At 44.1% G+C, this 22335-nt stretch overlaps 1 protein-coding gene across 1 annotated transcript in view; it reads left to right on the top strand.

Moving 5' to 3' along the window:
* The window catches only part of FOXO1 (forkhead box O1), a 99588-nt gene extending 79920 nt beyond the window's left edge, over window positions 1–19668 (top strand). The window contains exons 3-4 of the mRNA XM_040448295.1: window positions 14529–15884; window positions 16361–19668. Of these exons, the coding sequence (XP_040304229.1) occupies window positions 14529–15866 (1338 nt within the window). The 3' untranslated portion in view covers window positions 15867–15884; window positions 16361–19668. The remainder of the gene's footprint in view (window positions 1–14528; window positions 15885–16360) is intronic.
* The last annotated feature ends 2667 nt before the right edge of the window (window positions 19669–22335 follow it).

Here is a 22335-nt window from a genome sequence, read left to right as displayed (position 1 = left end):
CCCCTCCCCTCCCCTCCCCTCCTTCCCTCCTTCCCTCCTTCCTAAGAACAGAGGATCTATCTGCTTTCATCCTAAGCTGTTCCAGGAATTGAGTATAGATCGAAAGTTTACAATACAGTATTTTTAACAATCAAGGTAGAAACTCTGAATTACTGGGAAGTGTTTGGTTTGGTATTGTTGTGGTGGGGAGAATGACCTCAGTAGGAGGAATGGCTGGGAGAAAGTGCTGTGAAATGGATGGGGAAGCCAACAACCTAAAGAGAACCTAATTCTCGCAGCAAGGGTTTCTCAGCTGTCCTCCAGAAAAGTGATCAGAGAAAGCATGAGACTGTGTGACTTAAGCTTTACAAAATGTTTGAACTCCCTGCTATTGTTTCTTTGTTTGCTAGTGACTTTGTGAGTTTTAAACTTGGCTGTAAGTTGCACGGCACTAACTTATTTTGGGCAAGAAAGGAAAGGAGACGGGACGCAGATGGAGGCCAGGGTATCTATGCCATAGAAGAACGTCAGTGGGATTGGCCATAGGTGGTGGGGTTTATGCCCACAGTTGTGTGCTTTTACGGTCAAATCCTGATGGGATAATCAACCATTAAAAATTAAGTTCCCAAGGTTTAGACCTCTGTGTGTGTGTGTGTGGGGGGTGCCTTTCACGAGAATGGGGGAGGTGTGGTGGGGTGGGAGGGAGTGTTGTGTGTGTGATAAGCCCAGAGCCAGATGCCATCTCAGGCCACCCTCACATCACTGCAGTCCAGCTGTGGTGGGCCATTCTTGGCCCTGGATTCCATGTGCCCCCACCAGGGCACTGACTTAACTAGTGAATAATGTGTTGTAGCTGTATTCATGCTTATGTCAAATGGTCTATGGTTACATTGTAGGGCATTATTTCCTTTAATTTCCCTTTAGCTGTTCAAAACAACCTGAAAGATGTTATGGTCAAGCCCAGACAATGACCTCAAGAAACAAAAATAAACCTTTCAAAAAGCGAGAACTGAATTTGTATGCTGAATGTCGTGAACGAGGGATAAAAGTATGAAAACACACTAGGCTTCACGAAGGGAGAATTTAAAAACTCGTTTTCAAAACAAATGGTCCCTGCCCCAGGATCCTGCCTTCCTGTGACTACGAGAAAATCTGAGATTATGCCATGAGTTCCAAAACAACCAAGTAGCATTCAAGTCATGAGACAGAAGCTAAACAGCTGCTTCGGTGATCATGTTCAGAGACATCAATCCGGTCCTGAAGATGACACTTGTGAGGCTGTTCCCGCACACCAGGCTCCGCACAAGCTGCAGCAGAGCCCTGTTAGAGGGCGGAACCGCGGGCACCTCTCAGGGTGGGGAAGAACCGTGCCAAACAGCACCTTCTGGAGATGCTTTTGTTCATCAACAAAAATTTATGTGCACGGTAAAATACACCCACACCCACACCCACTTAAATTTTTGGGTAGGTGAAAAAATCTCTGCTTTTCAAGCAGGACACAGACTCTCCTTCTCTTCCACCATCTTGTGGGAAGACGGGTTGGCACTTTCCTCCAGGTTCCACATCGTCCTTTTTTCTGATCTTCTTTGCTCTCCTGTACATTGCATGTAGGATGCAATGCAGGCTCCTCGGTGACTAAAAGGTGACTCAGCACCTTCTATTCCAGCCCCCATTCACCCTGTGGTCCTTTTGGAACAGCCATGTGTGTATGTATGTAGGTATGTATGTATCGTAAATAAATCAATAAATAACCCAGCCTAGAAAACTGAAAAAAGAAAATGTTTTGTTCTACAATTGTATGCTACTCTAGCTTAATTTATAGCTACTTTAAGGACTAAAATGGTTATCCAATATATTGGTGTCCGTCTTCATGAACTGTTTAATAGAAATATATTGTGGCTTTAGAAATGGTTGAAATGCAAAACTTAACCTTCTGGGGGTAGGATTGCACTAAAGAATGATTGTTTTAAACTTTGTTCAACCAGTAACAATTCTAAGCTATTACAGTCTTAACTAGGTTGTCAGAATCTGACTACATTACTTTTCTCAGTAATAAAAAACAAATTAATACCAAAGAGACTGCCATTGGAAATGGCCTTGGAGAAATGCTGAAGTGGTCTGTTAGGCTGACGTCCCTGCATGTAGTTAAGTATCTGTGATAGCAGGGATGATAATTTCTAGAGAAACTGATTACCTTTGTTGTAGAATATCAAGAATTTACAGAAAAATTCTCTAATATGCTTCAGACTGGTAGCATCTTTTACAGTTTGGGTACTCTGTGTGGTTTCAAAACATGTTCCCGTTTGGTCTGCATTGTGCCCCTTTGCGTTGTGTGGTGGTGAGGCACCAGGACATCATCTGACTTGTCTGATTGACCTGTGGGAGTAAGTGACCTAAATTGAACCTGAATATAGGACCTGCCCTCTGGGAAGACCCTTAATTCTGAACTCCATTGGCAAATGCATACTTTTTAAAGAAGGTGGAGAAAAGGGCATCCCTGAATATACTAAATACATATATCATGGTGGAATTCCTAGCTGTGGTTCAAAGTATCCTTGAATGCAGTAGCTTGGAAGAGATACAAAACATTTGTACTGTGTGCAAGATTTCGGTCACAATGGTTGTTATTCACAGTCCCCTTTTGGAGGAAATTCAAAGTGTGATAACACTGAGAACAATGAACACTGAAGTTCCAAAGAGGAGGTTAAGGTACTTTGGGCTCAGATGAGAAGTTCTCAGGTTTGAATCATCCCAAGAAATGCTTCATTTATTCATTTTTTTTTTCTTCACTGGTCTCCCTCTAAGTATTTAAGATAGAGCTAACTGTACAGAATTCTCCCTTTGCTTTCTCAGCCCCAAACAAGAAATGAATATTATGTGTAATAAGTGCATTTTCAAAGATAATGCCTTCGTAGAAATGATATTTATAACTACTAAAAGTAGCAGTGAGGTTTTTGTCTTTGGGGATTTATAAACACAGTCTTGTACTTTTCATTCTTGGCTGCAGTGTTGTTCATGTTTCCAAAGAGGACATGAGTTCAAGCTGCAGCATTAGAGTAAAAAGTTCAATGCAAGGAGAACTTTCCAGATGGTAAGGTTTGCTAATTGCTCAAGTGAGGATCCCCAGGTGGTTGGGGCACCCTTTTTTTTTTGTCTTGCCTGACTTTGTCTCTTCTCTCTGGAATAAGAACCTGCCTAGCCCTGTGGCTGAGCTCAAAAACTGTAAAACACAAAGGATACTTAGCAGGCTGTCCTCAGGTCATCTAAATCCGCTTCCAGGACAGACTCTAGTTGGAGCTTCCAGCATCCCCTGAGCCCAGGAATAGTCTTGGCGAAGCACTTTCCCCCGGGGCTGGCCTTCATCTCGACCTGAGGCCTGACTGAGGTTGCAAATCCTGTGGGTATCACTAACCTAAGTGTGCTTACTTCTGGTGGAGTGTCTGTGACTGTGCAGGGGTGAGCAGGGGTGAGACTTTGCAGGGGCTGTTGTTCACAGCGTGGGCGCTTACACAGGGGAGGAAAGCTGTTTTTACAACTAAGCACAGCGCCATATTGTCTGGAGAGCCCTGTGTGCAGATGCTGTTTGAGATGTCAGGTGTAGCCTCGTGTTAGGACACAGGATCTGTGCTGGTGGGCAGGTGTGGTTTTAGGGTGGACACGTTGTGGAAGGCTTTGAAGGCTATGATGTTTGTACGCCTTTAGGTAACCACAAAAGCTGCATTTCTGAAACATGTGTTTGGGGTTCTTTTGGAGACCCTGCGCTGTTGATGTGGGCACCTGATGGTGCTGAAGGAGCCTCAGTTATTTGGAAGGAAGGTGCAGAGAGTAGGGCCATTATCCAGCGAACACACCTACTGTCTCTGTGGTCTGCTTGCTGAATTGGATCCCGATGTCTGCAGGATGCTTGGAAACAGCCCTGGCTTGGCCCCTGCCTACCATGGCTGGGGGGTTTTGCTTTACCGTGGAGCAAATGGGCCCAAATGATTTTGCTAGTATTAGGTCAACCAGTGATTTTTTAGTAGCTATTTGATTTGGGACAAGAATTTTTGTGAGCTGGCCCCTAAACAAAAAAGTACACGTGCTCAGCAGTCACAAATCGTTGGCTGATATAGCCAGAGTATTCGGCAAGCAAGCTAGTTTCAGGATTCTATATAACTAAGAAAACTTTACATTGCACGTGATGTATAATTCAGAATATTATATTTTTGCAGTTTCTTTCCATTCTTCTCATAATCTGGATTTGTTACATTTGAGTTCCAAAAAAACAAAACAAAACAAAACAAAAAAACCCCAACCCACTTTGACTTCATACTTAATTCTGTTTACTAAGGGTAGCATTTCTTGGTAAATAGATTATGCATTCAGTGGATTCATGTTCACCTAGATTTTCAGACAGTGAACATATTTAGGGCAAAAAACAATTCTGTATAGTACATTCTATGGCTGGGATATTATCCTAGAGATTTTAATCTCTCAAAGTTTCAGGTGTGCTTGCCTTTGAATTTATATTCAATTCATAGAGTTTTTCATTGGCTCTTGTAAACAGTTGGGGTACATGCCCTGTTTTTGTTTTTTTGTTGTTGTTGTTTTGTTGGTTTTTAAAGCTGATTTATTTTGAGAGAGAGAGAGAGAGAGAGAGAGTGAGAGAGAGAGTGAGAGTGTGTCCCAGGCAGGCTCTGCACTGTCAGCACAGAGCCCAGAGCGGGTCTTGAACTCACAAACCATGAGATCATGACCTGAGGTGAAACTGAGAGTCGGTTGCTTAACCAAGTGAGCCACCCCGGCTCATACCTTGAATAAACATTCACCTAATACGAGTGGGTTAAAGGGCTCATCACAAAATACTTCAAAATTTACTTTAGTCCTTTAATAACTTTAGAAAACTTGAACATTGATCAAATTGTTACACACTGTGTTTCATTTTGATGCCTAATTTGAGTTATTCATCAGAAGAAGATAAATTCTCAAGTGTTCTTTTGTTTTTGGTTTCTACTTTGTTTTGCCATACTCTGGTAGCCAAGTTTACCAGTAGTTATTCTTCTGGTAGCCAAATACAGAGTTAGTTAATTAATTGCTTGTAAAGCAGTGCATTTGTAGAGCCGCTGAAGATGAGAAAAATGTTATGGCCTATAAAATAGACACAAATTTTCATTAGGAAACAGCAGGAGCACTTCGGCAACAAATGAGTTTCCTCTTAATACTATGCTATGGTGTGGCCTTCTGTGTCTGAGACAGTCCATATTCTGAGCAGTTAATTAAATAGAAGTTTCAGAAAGGATGGGCTCTTTCAGGCCACCAGATGGTCAGGATGGGGTGTTGAAGTTCTCCGCCTGGGACTTGGCAGTGCGCGGTCTTTATGCCTCCCTGGAGGGGGAGGTGAGTGGGTTAAAGGATCGATAGGGATGCCCGCATGCTGCACAGAAACTAAATTAATCCCAGGAGACACAAACTCCACTTTGAAATCCTTAGCTAGCCTTAAAAAAAAAAAAAAAAAAACCCAAACCCCACACATTTAAGAGAATTCTAGCTAAATGAAATTTAGTCTATCTATATCCACCACTGGGACCTAATTAGCCAGAGTTGATGACACTCATTTGAGAGTTGGCATTATTGGCTTTTGTGGCAATGTACTCAGGCCAAAGTGTATGACAGCAGGAGGTAGTTCTGTTTTCCAGACTTGACTTAAACGGGGGTCTACATTAGCCACTTTTTTTTCTTTTTTTTTTTTAAAGTAAGCTGGGCACAGAGTAGCCCAACACAGGACCCTGAATTACGACCGTGAGATCAAGACCTGAACTGAGATCAAGAGTTGGAAGCTTAACTGGCTGAGCCACACAGGCACCCTGTGTTAGCAACTTTTATGGAAGTTATATAGAGAGAGTGATTAACATCAATACCCCATGATTTGGAACACAGGGAAAGATGCTTGTACCTAAGGTTTCAACCTCACCTGGAATTTTTGGAGTTTTGTCTTTGGGCTTCCTAGTTTCTGATAGTGTGAAAAGCATGGGGCATTAAATGCTGTTGGAAAGACTTTCCTTTTCACGTTCTGAAAATTGAGGGGCTTTGCCCTTTCTTTCATAAAACAGCTTTCTTCGATAATGGGGTTTTCCTGTAGGACACAGCAAGGGGAAGCACTGTGTTGTTTTGATTAGCACCTTCTGAGAAATAAAAGCATGGGATAGTTCTGATATAATCAAAGTAAATTTTCTGCTCTATCCGTGGAGATTTTTTTCTTACACCCCGATGAGGTTGTTGGCTGACCTGTTACTCTGAAATACTTAGGCTTTTGGCTAATGTGAGAGCTTATCAAAGGTCAGGCAGGCGGCGTCCCGCATTCTCACCAGGGTCATCTCAATGGGGTCATTTTCCGCACTGCAGGGCTTCCTCCCTGCCCCTCCTCTCAGGCTGGGGGTGCTTCCCTCTTCCCTCTTGGTTTCCTAAGACCATAGTCCCATTCACTTGTAGCTCACCTTTTCACCAGGCGTTTGGTCCTGCAATATGTTCTTGAAATCCGTCACCTCTTCAGGCCCCTTTTAGGGTTTGTTCTCTGCAAAGTAAACAGTGGTGAGTGAGCGGTGTGTGAGAAGAGATGTAGAAGGGGCGTTGCTGTAACTGTCCTCCTGCATGTAGTCTGTCATCCGTCAGCTGGTCTGTCTCCTTGAACAACCTCAGGGACCCACATATGTTCTGACATGGGTCGTCCAGAAAGCTGACAGAGCACGCTAGTTAATCACATTTTTACATTTAAAATCCTCGCAAGGGGAGAAAACGATTTTTCTGTAAAAGAAGGATTGCAGGCTCAGTTGTGAGGACCTGGAAACCAGCTTGAGGAAGACTGTTAAACAGGAAGTTTGTGATGAATGGTTTTTAATCAAGTTGTAACCATTCACGATCGCTTTCAAATTCCTGTTTATATATCCCTTTGCTTCCTATCAGAAAGAGGCCAGCCTTGATTTCCTCATCTTTGTGTCCAGGGGTGTGCTAAGCACTTCCCATATATGTTATGCTGTTCAGTTCCTAACCATCCTATGTAACAGTCCTGTGTAGTTACTGCTTCACAGATGGCAAGACTGAGGCCTAGTGAGATCAAGGTGCTCCCTCAAGGTGGCCCTGCAGTCAGCTAGACCTTGGCTTCTGCCTGTCCGTGTGCTGAAACTTTTCATGGTGCTCATGAATTCTTACAGTTGTCTTTTTGGTACTGTCTTACATGAGAGCATAATCTCCCATATGTTTTTTTTGTTGTTGGAGGTTCTTTAATGTAGTCATGTTTTCCTTCTTTGGAAAGATTTGAGTCAGAGAGAAAGCTGTTTAGAGCTAAGAGTGTATTGATAGCCATTTGTGAATCCATAGCTAAGAATTGGTTTGATTAGGGGAGGGACCCTGCATGCTCTTGATACTTGTTCTATATTTCTTCTAGGAATAGAGCCCCAGGTGCTTGTGCTTTTTGTAAATGAGCTCTTGTATAAGTTTCGTATAAGTTTCTCATCTGGATTTTAATCTTCCTGAATTCTATTTTCTGTAATAGGAAATGGGAGTGTTGGGCCAGATGACCTTCCCAGTGCCTTCTAGTTTGCACATTTCATGAGGCTGCAAGTCTTTTCTTCCCAGCCCTGGGATCACTGGAGAAGCCCAAGTCCTCATTGCAAACTGGGGGGTGAGAGTGTGCTGTGGGGTCATTGATGTTCAGGCAAGAAGGACAGGCTTCTGGAAAATGAGATCAGCCTGAGGAAGAAGAGCTACTGCTGGGGCCTATTGTGTAAGCATGTAGGTTAGCCATTCACCACACATCTTCTATTACAACACTTTGAAAAGTTGAACCTATATGGCGTCTATTGACATCACTTGTAAAAAGAACAATTGGCAAACGGTCACATATTTTCCTTCCGTTTGCAAGCAGAATGGATTATTTTGCAAAGTTGTTTTATTAGCAACTAATGGGAACTCTGTTGAATAGAGATTATTTCTACTTTCTCCTTAGTTTGTTTTCACTCGTAGAAGTGCAGGAAGAGATGGTGTAAAAGAGAGGAAGCAGGAGGAGGGAGTAAAGTCCATGCTGGGAGTCTACAAAACAATTGCATGCATTGACAAATAGTTCACAGAAATGAGATAAAATGCTTTTGGAAAAATCTAGTTTGTGTAGCATTTTGAAAGAATTTCTAGAATTTCTAGAACAACAAATTCATTTAGTCATGTGTTCCAGTGTCTTAAGTTTGAAGTTCTTTTTGTTTGATTTGGTGACTACTGCTCACCCCCACCGTGTGGCAAGGTGACGGGCAGGTCTAGGCTGCAGGGGCCCCTGGGGCCTTTCCATTTTCCTTGTGGGTCCCCACAGCCTCCTTACACATGCTTTCCCCAGGGCGATGCTCATACCTGAAATTCACACTTCAGCTGTTATGGTTTCCTGCCATAAAGAGTCACCATTAGAATTAAAGGCAAATCATATTTTGTCAGTCTGTTTTACCCAGTGAGGCAGAAAATTCGTTTTGTACACTAGTATTTGTAAACAATTATTTCTGCTCCCTCAAGATGCGTTCATGTAACCTTAGTCTTGAGTGTGTTCCTTCACAATGTGATTCTTCACAATGGCGGAGCCAAGGAGGTGGTTTTTTAGCTGGCAGCAGTGTTGCATTCAGACTCCTGAAACCTAGGTCTGAGCCCTAGTTGGACAATTAATTTTCTGAGCCTCAGTTTTCCCATGTCTAGAACAAGGCCAGTAATCCCTGCCTTATAGGGATCTTTCAAGTGTGGAATGCGATGATGGATTAAACGCAGTTTGTATATGAAGTAAAATGCAGACATAAAGTATGAAGGCCCGGGGTTCGTGAGCAGGATGTACTCAGCCCAAGTTGATGGTTTTCTTTTATTTTTGGTTATAAAGACAAAGACCCGAGTAGTCTTAGAACTGCCGAGCAGAAAGAAAAATGGAGTGATGGCAAGACCCATGGCTGGAAGGTGGTGATCTCCACGCACACCAGTGGACAGGCTAGATGGAACCAAGCTGGCAGCTCAGGTCAGAAGGCAGGATTCAGAGTGATGAGTGTCCAGGGTACAGAAAAATGGACAGGAAGGAGCCCGGGGCAGGGTAGGGGAGGAGAGGTGCAAACCCAGGGCCAGATCAGAGCATTTCTTCAGCCCAGGTCTGGTAGGCCAAAGAGCTTGCTAGTCTTCACTCTAGGACTAGTTCAACAACCTTGGTTTTCTTTGTTCAGGCTTCTAGTAGACTAGAAGTCTACTGCAATAGAGTAGGGGTCTCCAAATGTTTTTTGTAAAAATCACATATCTTTTCTGATGTCACATTTATTCATTTGTACTACAGTCATAGATTGTGTATGTTATATAACACATTTTGCCAATATAGATTTAAAAATGAGATAAAAAACTTAAAGCAAATGAAAGGTGTGAAGATTTCTTCTTGTGCGTCAGCGACGCTCCGATTATTGCTTTAAACAGCGGGGCTGGGAGCCTCTTAGGGAGGGGCAGTTCCTGTCCTGTGTCCTCAGGGTTTCTAGGGGCCAGCTCCAGAGCCTAGCTTCTGCCAGCCAGAGAGGCAGGGGACCAGCAGGGCTCATTTGTAACCACCCCCCCAAGGAGACACAGGATTATGGTCTCTTGACTGTGGCCCGGGTAATACCTGCCACTCCTTCCCTTGTCGCACACTGGTTGAGTCCAGAGAGCTGAGAGGCCACAGCTGTGTGTGGTGCCCACGCGCGAGGCTCCATGGCAGCACCTTGAGAAGACTTCAGGATTCTGATACACTTACTGGCAAGGGCAGTAACAGACCAGCTTTGGTATCTGAGTTCCTTTATTATTAACGTCTCTTCACAGCATCTGAGGTACTGTCTGGTGCAGAGAGAAAACATCTTAAGTCTTACCTCAACTCTGGTCTACTTTTCCAGTACCTAACATGTAACACCTTATTAGTGGCAACAGTGCAAGGTATGATAGTAAATTAGACTGATGGTTATCGTACAGATAAGTGTCTAAAACACAGACATTTTATAGATGCCATTATCCTAATAATAACAACAGTAACATCAGCTAATATTGATTGAGGTAAGCACTTTACATGTGTTCTCTCATTTAATCTCCACAACAGCCCTGTCAATGTAGAGCCTATTAATCCATTTAACAGATACTCGAGTGCCTCTTGGTGATGGAGCTGTGAGGATACATTGTACAAGAAGACAGACCAGGTCCTGAGCTCATGCAGCTTACAGTGTAGTGGGGAGCCACACATGCCCCCAGGGGACCACACATAGCAGAATCATAATTGTGGTGAGTAACCAAGGTCCTGTGTTAGCGGTAGGATGGGATGGTTCCAGAAGGAAGGGACGTTTGAGCTCAGAGAGAAGTTGGAGGAGGTGGGGATGGCAACCTTTGATAGGAAAATGTCAGTGCTCCTGGACAGTGGTTTGTGCATCATTTTCTGTCCCATGTGGCTGTTTAGGTGGACTTGTTCTTGGCCCAGGTCAATCATAAAACACCTAGAGGGCAGACTCTGCCTAATTCCTTCTGTTGTCTTTCATTGCACCTAGCACAAACTAGGTCCCAATAAGTGTGGTTTGGCATGAATTGGTATGTGAACAGATGGCCAAAAGATGTGTAAGACATTACACCTTCCCTGTAGTGTGTTTGGGATGTCAGTCAACAAACATTCCTTGGCTTTTTCTTGTGTGCACATCATCTTTGTGTGTGTGTGCGCGTGTGCATGCGTGTACACAGAACTCTTCTAGGGGCTTAAAGATTAGGAAATAAAACCAAACTTCTGCCCTTGTTCTTTAAGGAGCTTGGAATCCATAGAACTCCTGAAATAGAGCACCTGGGACTTGGAGGCAGTCTGAGCAAGCAAGCACATACCTTGTGCAGCTCCTTCTGCCCCCGACGCGACCCGCCCAAATGTCCCGGGTCAGGTCAGGCTTCCCAAGAAGAACGTGCCGCCCTGCTTGGGGGGGCAGGTTGTGGGGAGGGTATGTGAGAGGAAATCCAGCTCAGCATTAGTAAAGAGCCCAGGCTGCAGAGAAATACAGCTGCTGGAGAGGAAATTTGCTCATGTGTCCTTGGTTGAGGGTTGAGGGTGGGGGGTGGGTGGAGTCTAATGGCATAGCAGCTTGTGATTTGGCTAAGTAGCTTGCAGTGTATGAGTTTTCTGTCTTCACAACCTGCCTTACTTCTCAGGTAATATTCTGTTTGTAGTAAAAAAACTGAGTATCTCCAAGCACTGACAGTCGAAGAGTTTGCGGGAGAACCACAGTTTCCTCCGGCCATGGCTGTGTCCCGCAGGGGTCTGCAGACATAATACCCTTAATAGCAACACATATTTTTGCAGGATTTACCTATTCACCCCGCCCCCGCTCCCTATCATAGCCCTGCTGGCTGTATGAAAAACAGGAATTTTTGTAACAAGCCCTGCAAACCTTTTCCTGTTTGGAAAAAAAATTTTTTTTAATTGTTGGCAAAGTTAGAAGACAGCTCTGTACTCAAAGAGTGACCTGAAATGTCCTCTTAGAAAAATATGGAGCATGATGTTTTGATAAGTAGGGTATTGCTGTGGACCCTCCCCCTACCACCCTTTTGGAGAGGGGGGGTAAGTCTAAGTGGTGAGTTAGTGTATGTCCCACCTGGCTTAGTGAACGCTTCTTGAACTTTTTAAAGATTTCATCATTACATATTCTGCAGTCTCATTAAAAATGTCCCCTAATTGCAGTTACAAATGACCTGATCTAATTATGAGTGTTACAGAGCTGCACCACCCTCTCCACCAGCCAGTGCAGACAACCAGGAAGCCATTATCTAGGAGGATCTTCCCCCCTTTATCATTAACTAAATGTGACAGGGACAGGAGTCAAGCTTCCTTTCCTCTAGAGATTTCATCGTGGCTTATCTATGTGTCTATTGTGTTCCAAGAACAAGATAGTCAAGATGGAATATTGTGCAAACGCCCAGACTTTCAGCCTATAGAACATGTCGCAGGGTCAGAGCGCTCAGCCCCTTTCCAGGTCCTCCCCAGGGACAGGCCTGCCTCTTTAAGGACAGATTTAGAACCTGCATTGCTGGTGTTGGTGGGCCCAGGAGATGAGGCTGTGGTTCTTGGAGCATACATAGGTGTGTGTTTAAGACCTTTCCGTGGGGTTTGGAGAATCTTATGGAAATGAAATAGGCCATTAGAAAAATGTAGTACTTGGCCTCTTTTAGGGATTCTTATGTGTACTTAAAGTCTTCCTCAAAGCTTTTCTTGAGTTGGGGATAGATCAATAGATGGGAAGGAAGAGGAAAGTCTAGGGAACAAAAGAAACCTTCATGCCGTCCACTTGGACACCTGCACAGCATCTAGCCTAGAAGGCCCATTCAGAGCCGAATCTGACCCGCCCGCGCTGTGTGCCCTGGCAGAAGGGTTTGTCACGTTGCTCCTCTGTTGCAATCCTTGGGTGGAATGTAGTACAGAGGGTCAGAGGGCATTTTGAAATACGGATTTCTCAGCCCTGGCTATCCGGCCTGACTCGACTCGGACTATCCCATCTCCTTTTAGACAGTGAGATTTTTTCCCCGCATGTTTGTAATCTCTTTTTTAATAAGAAAGAACCTGAATTCATGGTTTGTGTTGAAGCCCGGGCCTTGTCTGTGCAAAGGCTTTTTTCTGGCGCAGCGATTGGCACTCAAGCATCTGCATCCCACGTTGATGGCATGAGGATGTGGGCACTGTGGCTGCATCCCTGGGTGACCACAAATCCAGCCAGGGCCTTTTTGTGGTCAGGGTGAGGGGCCCCAGAGGTCCAGGGGGCTCAGTCTGCTAAGCCTTATCCCCAGTTGGCAGAGGAAACTAGGGGAAGCTTGGGAGACATGCACAGGGGCCTGTTCCCAGGGGTCTAGGACATCCAGAATCCTGCTCCTGGACTTGGCCTCAGGGCCCTGATGACAGAGGCTGCTGAACGAGCAGGTAGTGGGAGTCTGCTCTGTGCCTTGTTCTAGATGCGGAACAAAAAGCTACAAGACAAGGGCCCTCCTTTGGAGCCCATTTTTGCTTTTCCATATGTCCCCAGAGGCTCTCCAGATGCTGGTGATCCCATATGTGTCCATTAGGGGAGTTGGATTGGGGGTTCCTTATTTGCAGCCTGGCTTTGCTGCTTCTGCTGGAGCTTGAGACTCTCTTTGGCCTCCTTCACTGTATATTGGGAGCTGTGGGTTTGTGTTTGCAATCCCTCTGAGCTCCTGCCCACACCCCAGTGAATAGGAGGTAGGAGGAGGGGAGCAGGGCTCAAAATGGCAATGTCCTCGTGCCCTCAAAGTTGGGATCTAGGCCCTACTTCTTGGGAACTGCTTGCCATGTGCCAAGCACCACTGAACATTTTATAAACTCTGTCTCCCTCTGATAGCCCTAAATGGGTCTATTATTTATCTCTGTTTTATAGATAGGGAAACTTAAGGCACCTAGGGGCCAAGCAGTTTCCCAAAGTTAAGTTGATTTTCTTTACTAATTGTGTTGGAAATACACATGGCACAGTTTAGTTGTGGAGCAACTGTACTGAGTGACTGAAGCCTGGAGCTCTTTGTATTGCCACCCCTCTCCCCCGTGTCTTTTTGGATTGAGCATGACCTCCCTCCGATGCAGTGACCTGGAGTTAGTTGGCACATACTGCCGGTTATTTGTGGGAGGAGGGGTTGGTGAACAGCACTTGGATCTAAATTTTCTCTTTTTCGGCAGTTCAACTTTCTAAAATAAGAAATATGACCCTGTTTGCCGTATATTCACCTATATTAGCCTAATGGACTTGAAAGGTAGAAAGGAATCTAGGTCTTACTGGTTTTCAGGCTTTTAATTCTTGACTAAGAATATATCCTGCTTCACTTCTTTCTTTTCCATAATCACGTGGGCCCAGTAATCTAAAACTTCTCACTTGTGTAAATGGCATATGTTCAATCTGAAGAGAATTGGCAGTAGTTTTAGGGGTGATAGAATGGAAACGGTTTTTGCTATTTACGTAGCATTGTAGCTAAGCAAAAATTTAAGTGGTTTTAAAGTGAGTTCCTGTGATTTCCTGTAAAATACAGCTATGTAAAAGAAGGTGTCTATAATAGTGCTTATTTAATTTTGTCCCCTCATTACATTAAGATACAGACACTGGGTTTGTTTTGGTTTGTTTTGAGAGCGTGAGCGGGGGAGGGGCAGAAGGAGAGAGAAGAATCTGAAGCAGGCTCCATGCCCAGTTCGGAGCCCAGCATGGAGCTGGACGTGGGTCCTAACGTGGGGCTCGATCTCCTGAACCGTGAGATGGTGACCTGAGCCAAAATCAAGAGTCGGACACTCATCCGATTGAGCCACTCAGGCACTCCTACAGGTGCCTGTTTTTAAGATAAGATACTATTTCTCTTGTACTGGTTTGGAGCTCTTTTATAGTGGAGTTCAGAACCCTTCTGATGGTATAGGTTGAAATCTGTACCACAAACTTTAAAAGACGTTTACTTGTCTTCCATTAACATATATCTTTACTGAACAGTAAGTACTCCAACGGGAGAAGTACTTATTTCTAACATGATGTTTTGCTTTACAGAATTCAATTCGCCATAATCTGTCCCTACACAGCAAGTTCATTCGTGTGCAGAATGAAGGAACTGGAAAAAGTTCTTGGTGGATGCTCAATCCAGAGGGAGGCAAGAGTGGCAAATCCCCTCGGAGAAGAGCTGCGTCCATGGACAACAACAGTAAATTTGCTAAGAGCCGGGGCCGAGCTGCTAAGAAAAAAGCATCCCTGCAGTCTGGCCAGGAGGGTGCCGGGGACAGCCCAGGATCTCAGTTTTCTAAATGGCCTGCGAGCCCTGGCTCTCACAGCAATGATGACTTTGATAACTGGAGTACATTTCGCCCTCGAACTAGCTCAAATGCTAGTACTATTAGTGGGAGACTTTCTCCCATTATGACCGAACAGGACGATCTTGGAGATGGGGATGTGCATTCTCTGGTGTACCCACCATCTGCTGCAAAGATGGCTTCTACGCTACCCAGTCTGTCTGAGATAAGCAATCCTGAAAATATGGAAAATCTTTTGGATAATCTCAACCTTCTGTCATCACCAACGCCATTAACTGTTTCAACCCAGTCTTCACCTGGCACCATGATGCAGCAGACACCATGCTACTCATTTGCACCTCCAAACACCAGTCTGAATTCACCCAGCCCAAACTACCAAAAATACACATATGGCCAGTCCAGCATGAGCCCTTTGCCCCAGATGCCTATGCAAACACTTCAGGACAACAAATCGAGCTATGGAGGTATGAATCAGTATAACTGTGCACCAGGACTCTTGAAGGAGTTGCTTACTTCTGACTCTCCTCCCCACAATGACATTATGACAGCAGTTGATCCTGGGATCGCCCAACCCAACAGCCGGGTCCTTGGTCAGAATGTGTTGATGGGCCCTAATTCGGTCATGTCAACCTATGGCAGCCAGGCATCTCATAACAAAATGATGAACCCCAGCTCCCACACCCACCCTGGACATACCCAGCCAACATCCGCAGTTAACGGGCGTGCCTTGCCCCATGCGGTCAACACCATGCCCCACACCTCGGGTATGAACCGCTTGGCCCCCGTGAAGACAGCTTTACAAGTGCCTCTGTCCCACACCATGCAGATGAACGCGCTGGGGGCCTACTCCTCGGTGAGCAGCTGCAATGGCTATGGCAGGATGGGCCTTCTCCACCAGGAGAAGCTCCCAAGTGACTTGGATGGCATGTTGATTGAGCGCTTGGACTGCGACATGGAGTCCATCATTCGGAACGATCTTATGGATGGAGATACGTTGGATTTTAACTTTGACAATGTATTGCCCAACCAAAGCTTCCCGCACAGCGTCAAGACGACGACACATAGCTGGGTGTCAGGCTAAGAGTGAGTTAGTGAACAGGTAAGATCACCCCCGTGTCAAAAGACCTTGTGAAGCCAGGACTTAAAAGAGAGGAACACGGTAACTTGCCACATAACTTCCATGGTTGGGACTTTTCCTGATGTCAGCTGGCTGTTCCTTGCAGAGAGGCATCTTTTATCATTCTTTCTTTGCCCTTTTTTCAGCTTATAATTTTTTTTTTTCTTTGAGCTTAAGCATAAGGAATTTTCCTCTGACTGCTTTAAAGATTTCTTTTGACAGTTAGATGGCTGCATCTTTTTAGTAACTCTTCAATAAATGAATACATTTGATACAAATCAAATGCTGCAGGTTTTTTTTATAAGTGGAATTTTCCCCATTGAAAGATTTCAGAGCTGTTTGAGAAAGCTCTAGCTTCTCCCATCCCCCTGCCCCCCCCCCAAGTATGTCTGTCACTCTAATACGTTAAATCAAATTGATTTTAATTCGGCTGTATTTTCATTGTGTGTTTTTTCTAGGCTACACTTAAAAGTACTTCAGACTGTCTGACAGCAGGAACTGAGAGAAGCAGTCCAAAGATGTCCTTCACCCCTCCTTTTCGTTTTCTTGATTAAAAAAAAAAAAACAAACAAAAAACGAATTTCTTTTTTCCTTTCGTCAGACTTGGCAGCGAAGACACTTTTCCTGTACAGGATGTTTGCCCGATGTTTGCAGGTTATGTGCCGCTGTAGATAAGGACTGTGCCATTGGAAATTTCATTACAATGAAGTGCCAAACTCACTACACCATATAATTGCAGAAAAGACATTCAGATCCTGGTGTGCTTTCAAGTTTTGTACATAAGCAGTAGCGACAGAACTGTATTTGTGTGTGTTTTTGTTGTTGTTGTTGTTGTTGTTTTTTAAAAAATATCCATTTGGTCCAAGGAAAGTTTATACTCTTTTTGTAATACTGTGATGGTCTCATGTCTTTGATAAGTTAAACTTTTGTTTGTACCACCTGTGTTCTGCTGAACAGACGAACCACAGAGAACCAAGCTCTCCATCCTGCGCCTCCAAGGGACAGCTTTGGGCCTGTTCACATGGCCACTTCACATGAGAACCAATAGCCTGTTATCAATCTGCTGAATTAATGGACTTGTCAGACACCTTCGGGGGAAAAAATAGATTAAATGCCAGCCTTGTACAGGTCTTTTCTATTTTTTTGTTTGTTTATTTTGTTATTTGCAAATTTGTACAAACATTTAAATGGTTCTAATTTCCAGATAAATGATTTTTGATGTTAGCGTTGGGACATTTTTGGAATAGATATTGAACTGTAATGTTTTCTTAAAACTAGAGTCTACTTTGTTACATAGTCTGCTTGTAAATTTGTGGAATCCCAGATATTTGAGGCAGCATCCATAATTTTCATTTTGTATTTCTAACTGGATTAGTACTAATTTTATACGTGTTTAACTGGTTTGTACACTTGGGGATGCTACTTGGTGTTGTTTCTGACTAATCTTAAAATCATTGTAATTAGTCCTTGCATACTCCACGTTTCTGGCTCTGTTCTGGCAGGAGAGTGATGGTTAGTTATGGACATTTTGTGTTTCATGCTTAGGAGAACTTAGTAAGCTTTTATGTATGTGTTTTAAAGAAATTCCATCTGCTCCTATTATCCCGTGAACTAAGTGCACGGTGTTGCAGGGACTCCTGAGGGGCCTCGTGATGTTTGTAGATCAGAAAGGGAGACCCGAGTCTAAAACCATGCTCCTCTCTCAAACTGGGAGTTTGGATCAACTTAACCTTTTGGAGTTGAGCTTCAGCAAATGTTTTCCCTCCTATTTCTGTGCTCTTATTTTGGTCTAGGTGGAGGTTGGTTTGATAGCTCTTCCTTGAAGGATTATGTTAAGACTCACACTTCATTCCTCTCTCCCTTCTGTCCTGCAGATTACTTAGCACACTGTGGAAATTTAGGTGGAAGGAGGAAAATTTAAAATAGGACTTCAGTGATTTGCAGAATGCTTTGTGTCCCTGAGTGCAGATGGCTACCAAATGGACTAGAGCTTGTTTAAAAATTGGGGCAATTAATTTGAAAGCCAACAAACCAGCTGTAGGTTGTATATTTGAATTTATTGTAAACCCTCTTATGGTAAGTTAGAATTGGAGAATTTCCTTAGCCTTTAGCAACCTAAACTACAATGCTGCATCATTATGTTTTAATATTTTGCAATTACTTGTAACTGACAGACTAGGTTAATTGGCTTTGCATCCGTCAGTATTTTCAAGTCTTGTGGAATGCCCTAAGTCAGCACAATAAAAGGAGCAGGTGCACAAAAATGTTCCTCTTGCCTTCTTGAGAAGGCTCTGATTTCTTTCTGTGTACTTAGCCCAGATCACACTTGCTTTGTCTTGCATGTGAATTGCCGATCTGTTGGCTTGGTCTTTCCTACATGTTTAACGAGAACACAAGTGTTCCTGAAAGATTTCCTATAGGAGGCCAGCTCTATTGTAAGCTTCCCACTGTGACTTCTACTGTCTTGAAAGTTCATTAAACAGCCACCTGTCCAACCATCCTTACTGCTAGCCACTCCAAAATATGTCTGGTTTTGGAAACCCTAGTTCCTCTAAGCAGTGCCTTCTGCATATGTAATAGAACTTGTTGGTGCCAGAGTACTTGGGTTCTCTACTGTGTCCAGCTTCTTTCCTCCTCCTATGCCATCACATGGTGAGCCTCAGAGCCGCTGTTTGTTCATTAAAGAGGCAACTCCAGCAAAAATCACTCTTAAAATCTTATTACATCCTAGAGTAACTTTTAAAAAGATGTTTCTTCCTCCTGAGTCTGTGTAAATACCTCTTTTTTTTTTTTCCTGCAGATTTTTGTGTTGAAATTCTCATGCATCTTGAGTATCTCTCTGGGGTACAGTGAAGTCCAGTGAAAGGCACCTTGTCTATTTTGAAAACAAACATTATGTGACCTCTGGTAATACTTTTTCTGTACGAATACTGACTTTCTTGAGTAATTAGTATATCAGTTATTGTACATGATTGCTTTGTGAAATGTGCAAATGATATCACCTATGCAGCCTTGTTTGATTTATTTCCTCTGGTTTGTACTGTTATTAAAAGCATATTGTATTATAGAGCTATTCTGATATTTTAAATATAAAGTATTGTTTCCGTAATATAGATGTATGGAATATATTTAGGTAATTAGATGTATTACTTGCAAAGTTCCGCTTCGACAAACTGACAAAGTCTAAATTAATAAGCAAATGTTGTATCCCAGTGGGCAGTAAATCAATGGAGCATACTGAGAAGAGGAGAAGGACACTTGAAATGGGAAAAAAAAAAAAAAAGTTTTCCAAAGGTATACAATTTGGACATGTTCAACTGCTGGGTTTATGTTACCAACACCTCCCTCCCTCCCCCCAGACTTACTTGAAACTCTCACACTCAGCTCTTACGAGTTCTTAATTTATAACTGACTTTTAAATGAGAAGTTTCTCTTGTGGTTTTGGTCTGGGAGTTAATTGTTCATTAAAAAAAGGCAGTGTGGTTTATGCAAACAAAACAGCCTTGCATTACTCTTGGCCTCCTCCTTGAGGGTGGTGTGCACGGCCTGGCAGTGTGGCCAGGTGTGGCCACCGGAGTCCTGTCGGGATGCGGTCACATCCCCCCCGCATTTCACTACTCGAGTTCAGTAACAGCACAGATTCCACGTTCCTGTTCCGATACTCTCTGAGAAGTGCCTGATGATGCTGATGTACTTACAGACACAAGAACAATCTTTGCTATTATTGTATAAAGCCATAAATGTACATAAATTCTGTTTCAATGGTTTGGCGTCTTTCTTTCCTAATTGTGCAGAATAAGCTCTTTATTAGTGTTTTGTTGTTGTTTTTTAATGTTCACCTTAAGTTAAGCCTTGTCAGCCACAGTGCCATGGTTTCTTCAAATCTGGTATTTCCTTTGGGGGGCGGGGGTGGGTTGGGGAGGAAACAGTCCATCTGAGAATGAAGTCCCGAGAGTTGAAGAACAAGTAAAATCCCTGATAAGGAACAACTCGGGAGTACCGCATCTTGGGAATATCTGCGACGACATCCTGTGCAATAATTCCTAGGCATATTAAATCTCATGCCAGACGGACCATGCTAAAGGGAAAAACACTTGAAGGGCAAGTTAGGAGGGCACTGAGCACTAGCGGGTGTGCGGGGAGCAGTGGCTTTCCAGGGCCGTGCGCGTCCCTACCTCACACACCTTGCCGAAGGGGAAGGGAGGATTGTGTCCTCCTTTAAGTGGCCACAGATTGGAGGTTTATATGTTTTACTTTTCTTTTTTTCAGAAAGTGCCTGAGGAATGAGCTAGGATTAGATTAACATGGTTAAACTGCACTAAAAAAATTTGTTTTAGCATGTATTTATTTTTTGAGAGACCGCATGAGCAGAAGAAAGGCAGAGAGAGAGGGAGTCACAGATTCCGAAGCAGGCATCCAGGCTCTGAGCTGTCAGCAGAGTCTGACACAGGGCTGGAACTCACAAAGCACCAGATCATGACCTGAGCCGAAGTTGGATGCTCAACCACTGAGCCACCCAGGCGCCCCTAAAATGCATTTTCAAACCAGGAAAAGCCCGGTCTCCTTGCTTCTGACTCAGTTACAAGGCAAGTGAATGAATGGGTTAGAGTAGCAACAAGGAAATAGGTTATTCTAATGTTTACCTGTTTAGACACCAGAAGGTCAGTCTAGCTTTTCAGGGTTTGTTTGTTTCCCCTTCCTTCCAGCAAATAGAACCCTTTCTTTAAAACACATGATAGCCCAGAGCATAGAGCAGATAAAGAAAGGCATCTTCTCCCAGACCCTGGGGCTCATGCACCTAGCCCACGTGCAGAAAAATGCTCTGATTGTACCACTAGGACTCAAGCCGGCAGGCTCCTTTCATAGCCCTCCATACACATACACAGAATCGTATATCTGATGTCACGTATCGAGACCAGTTCCCAAGGTTTAACATCACTTGATAAGAGGAAGCAACTCAGCAGGAAGATTTCGCAGACAGAATCCTGGGCTGGAGCTCAATTTTAACGTAAAAGGAGAAACTTCTTTGGTGGCATATAGGTCCTTGCTGTGACCAGGCTGCCGACACTAGAATCGGGATGTGTACCTAGGATTGTTTCTTGGCCACCGAGCCTGCCCCCAACTGAGGGACTCTGCCCTAGCTCCCGTTTCTTCATGTTTGAGCAGACCCCTAACAGGTGCTGGTTAAACGTACACTGGTTGGTGTGGTTAGGTGGGTGGAGTACTGCTCTCAGACATGTATCTGCACTAAGTGGCAGTCTCTGAGTTAGACGCCATCGCATACACGTTGAACTTTTTATCGTGTTAGTGCTCATTACAGGCCCATGAACCTGCAGCTGGGTTGGGCCATGACCTCTAAAAGGGGGTGTAGTCCTAGGTGTCCTTAGGCCAATTTTGCTATTTCATTATTGGTGTAAAAATGACACTGGTGATAACTTCTGTACACAGACTCGAGGATGTTTTCCGGTTACTTAAAACTGGAAAACGAGTGACATTTCTGTGGAATGGAAAGGGAGGGAGGTATGTAAGCTGGTGGGAGTGTGAGAAGGCCAAGGAGTCCCCTTGGTAGCGGGTGATGGATCAGGAAACCAGATGTGAAATGGGGACAGCTGAGGTGTGAACCGAAGGTGTCTGGATGCTTTGACTACAGGGACCTACAGAGTGGCACGGACATCCAGAAGTTCAAGAGAACTTTTAGTTACTGCAGGTGGCTGGGGGAGGAGGCTTTCTTATGCGGACGCCTGGCTTTAGCAGTATGGCTGTGAGAGGGGGAAGTGCCACGCTGAGAGCATGTGGCTGTTACAGGAAGAAGGAAGGAAAGGAGATCAGGGCCAACTTTTCTCAGCTTGACTGGTGGCAGGAAAGTATCTGCTCCCCCTACCCCTGCCTCCCAGTCTCCCATGGACTCAAAAGGCTAAATGCAATTTCTTGGCATCAGTACCTTTACCACGTTGGTGTCTTCGAAAAGTGCAAGAAGTTTGCACTGGAAACCACTGGTGGAAAGCAGGGATTTACCTCCTCCAGGAAGAGAGAGGGCAGCTTTGTGAGGGCTAAGTCACTCATTCTTTCCGTCTCATTCCCTCCGTGAGCAACTTTTCAGAATTGCCATGAAACTTAAAAGTGGCAGATGGTAGCCTGGGAGCCTTGTTGGGTTTTGGTACTGCTAGAGTTTCTGCAAACATTCTTGGGACTGTAACCGTAGGGAAATGGCTGGATGACCTTAGTTGAGATCGCTGCTTAGAATCGAGCTCACAGTGGCCCATTTTAAACCCAAGTTTTCTTTCCCTCGGATGTATTGGGATAGACAGGAGGTCCATTCTGCTTTTCAGTGCCTGGTTGCAGAACATGAGCAGAAGTGCCCATTGCTTGGTTTGTGCTGGTTTCAGGACACTTACGCCTGCAGAATGTGATCTGCTCTGATGTGTGGGCAGCG

Source organism: Herpailurus yagouaroundi, unplaced genomic scaffold (genome assembly GCF_014898765.1).
Source record: "Herpailurus yagouaroundi ecotype Mexico unplaced genomic scaffold, PumYag 197, whole genome shotgun sequence".
Taxonomy (NCBI): Eukaryota; Metazoa; Chordata; class Mammalia; order Carnivora; family Felidae; genus Herpailurus; species Herpailurus yagouaroundi.
This window is presented reverse-complemented; position numbering and strand designations above follow the sequence as displayed.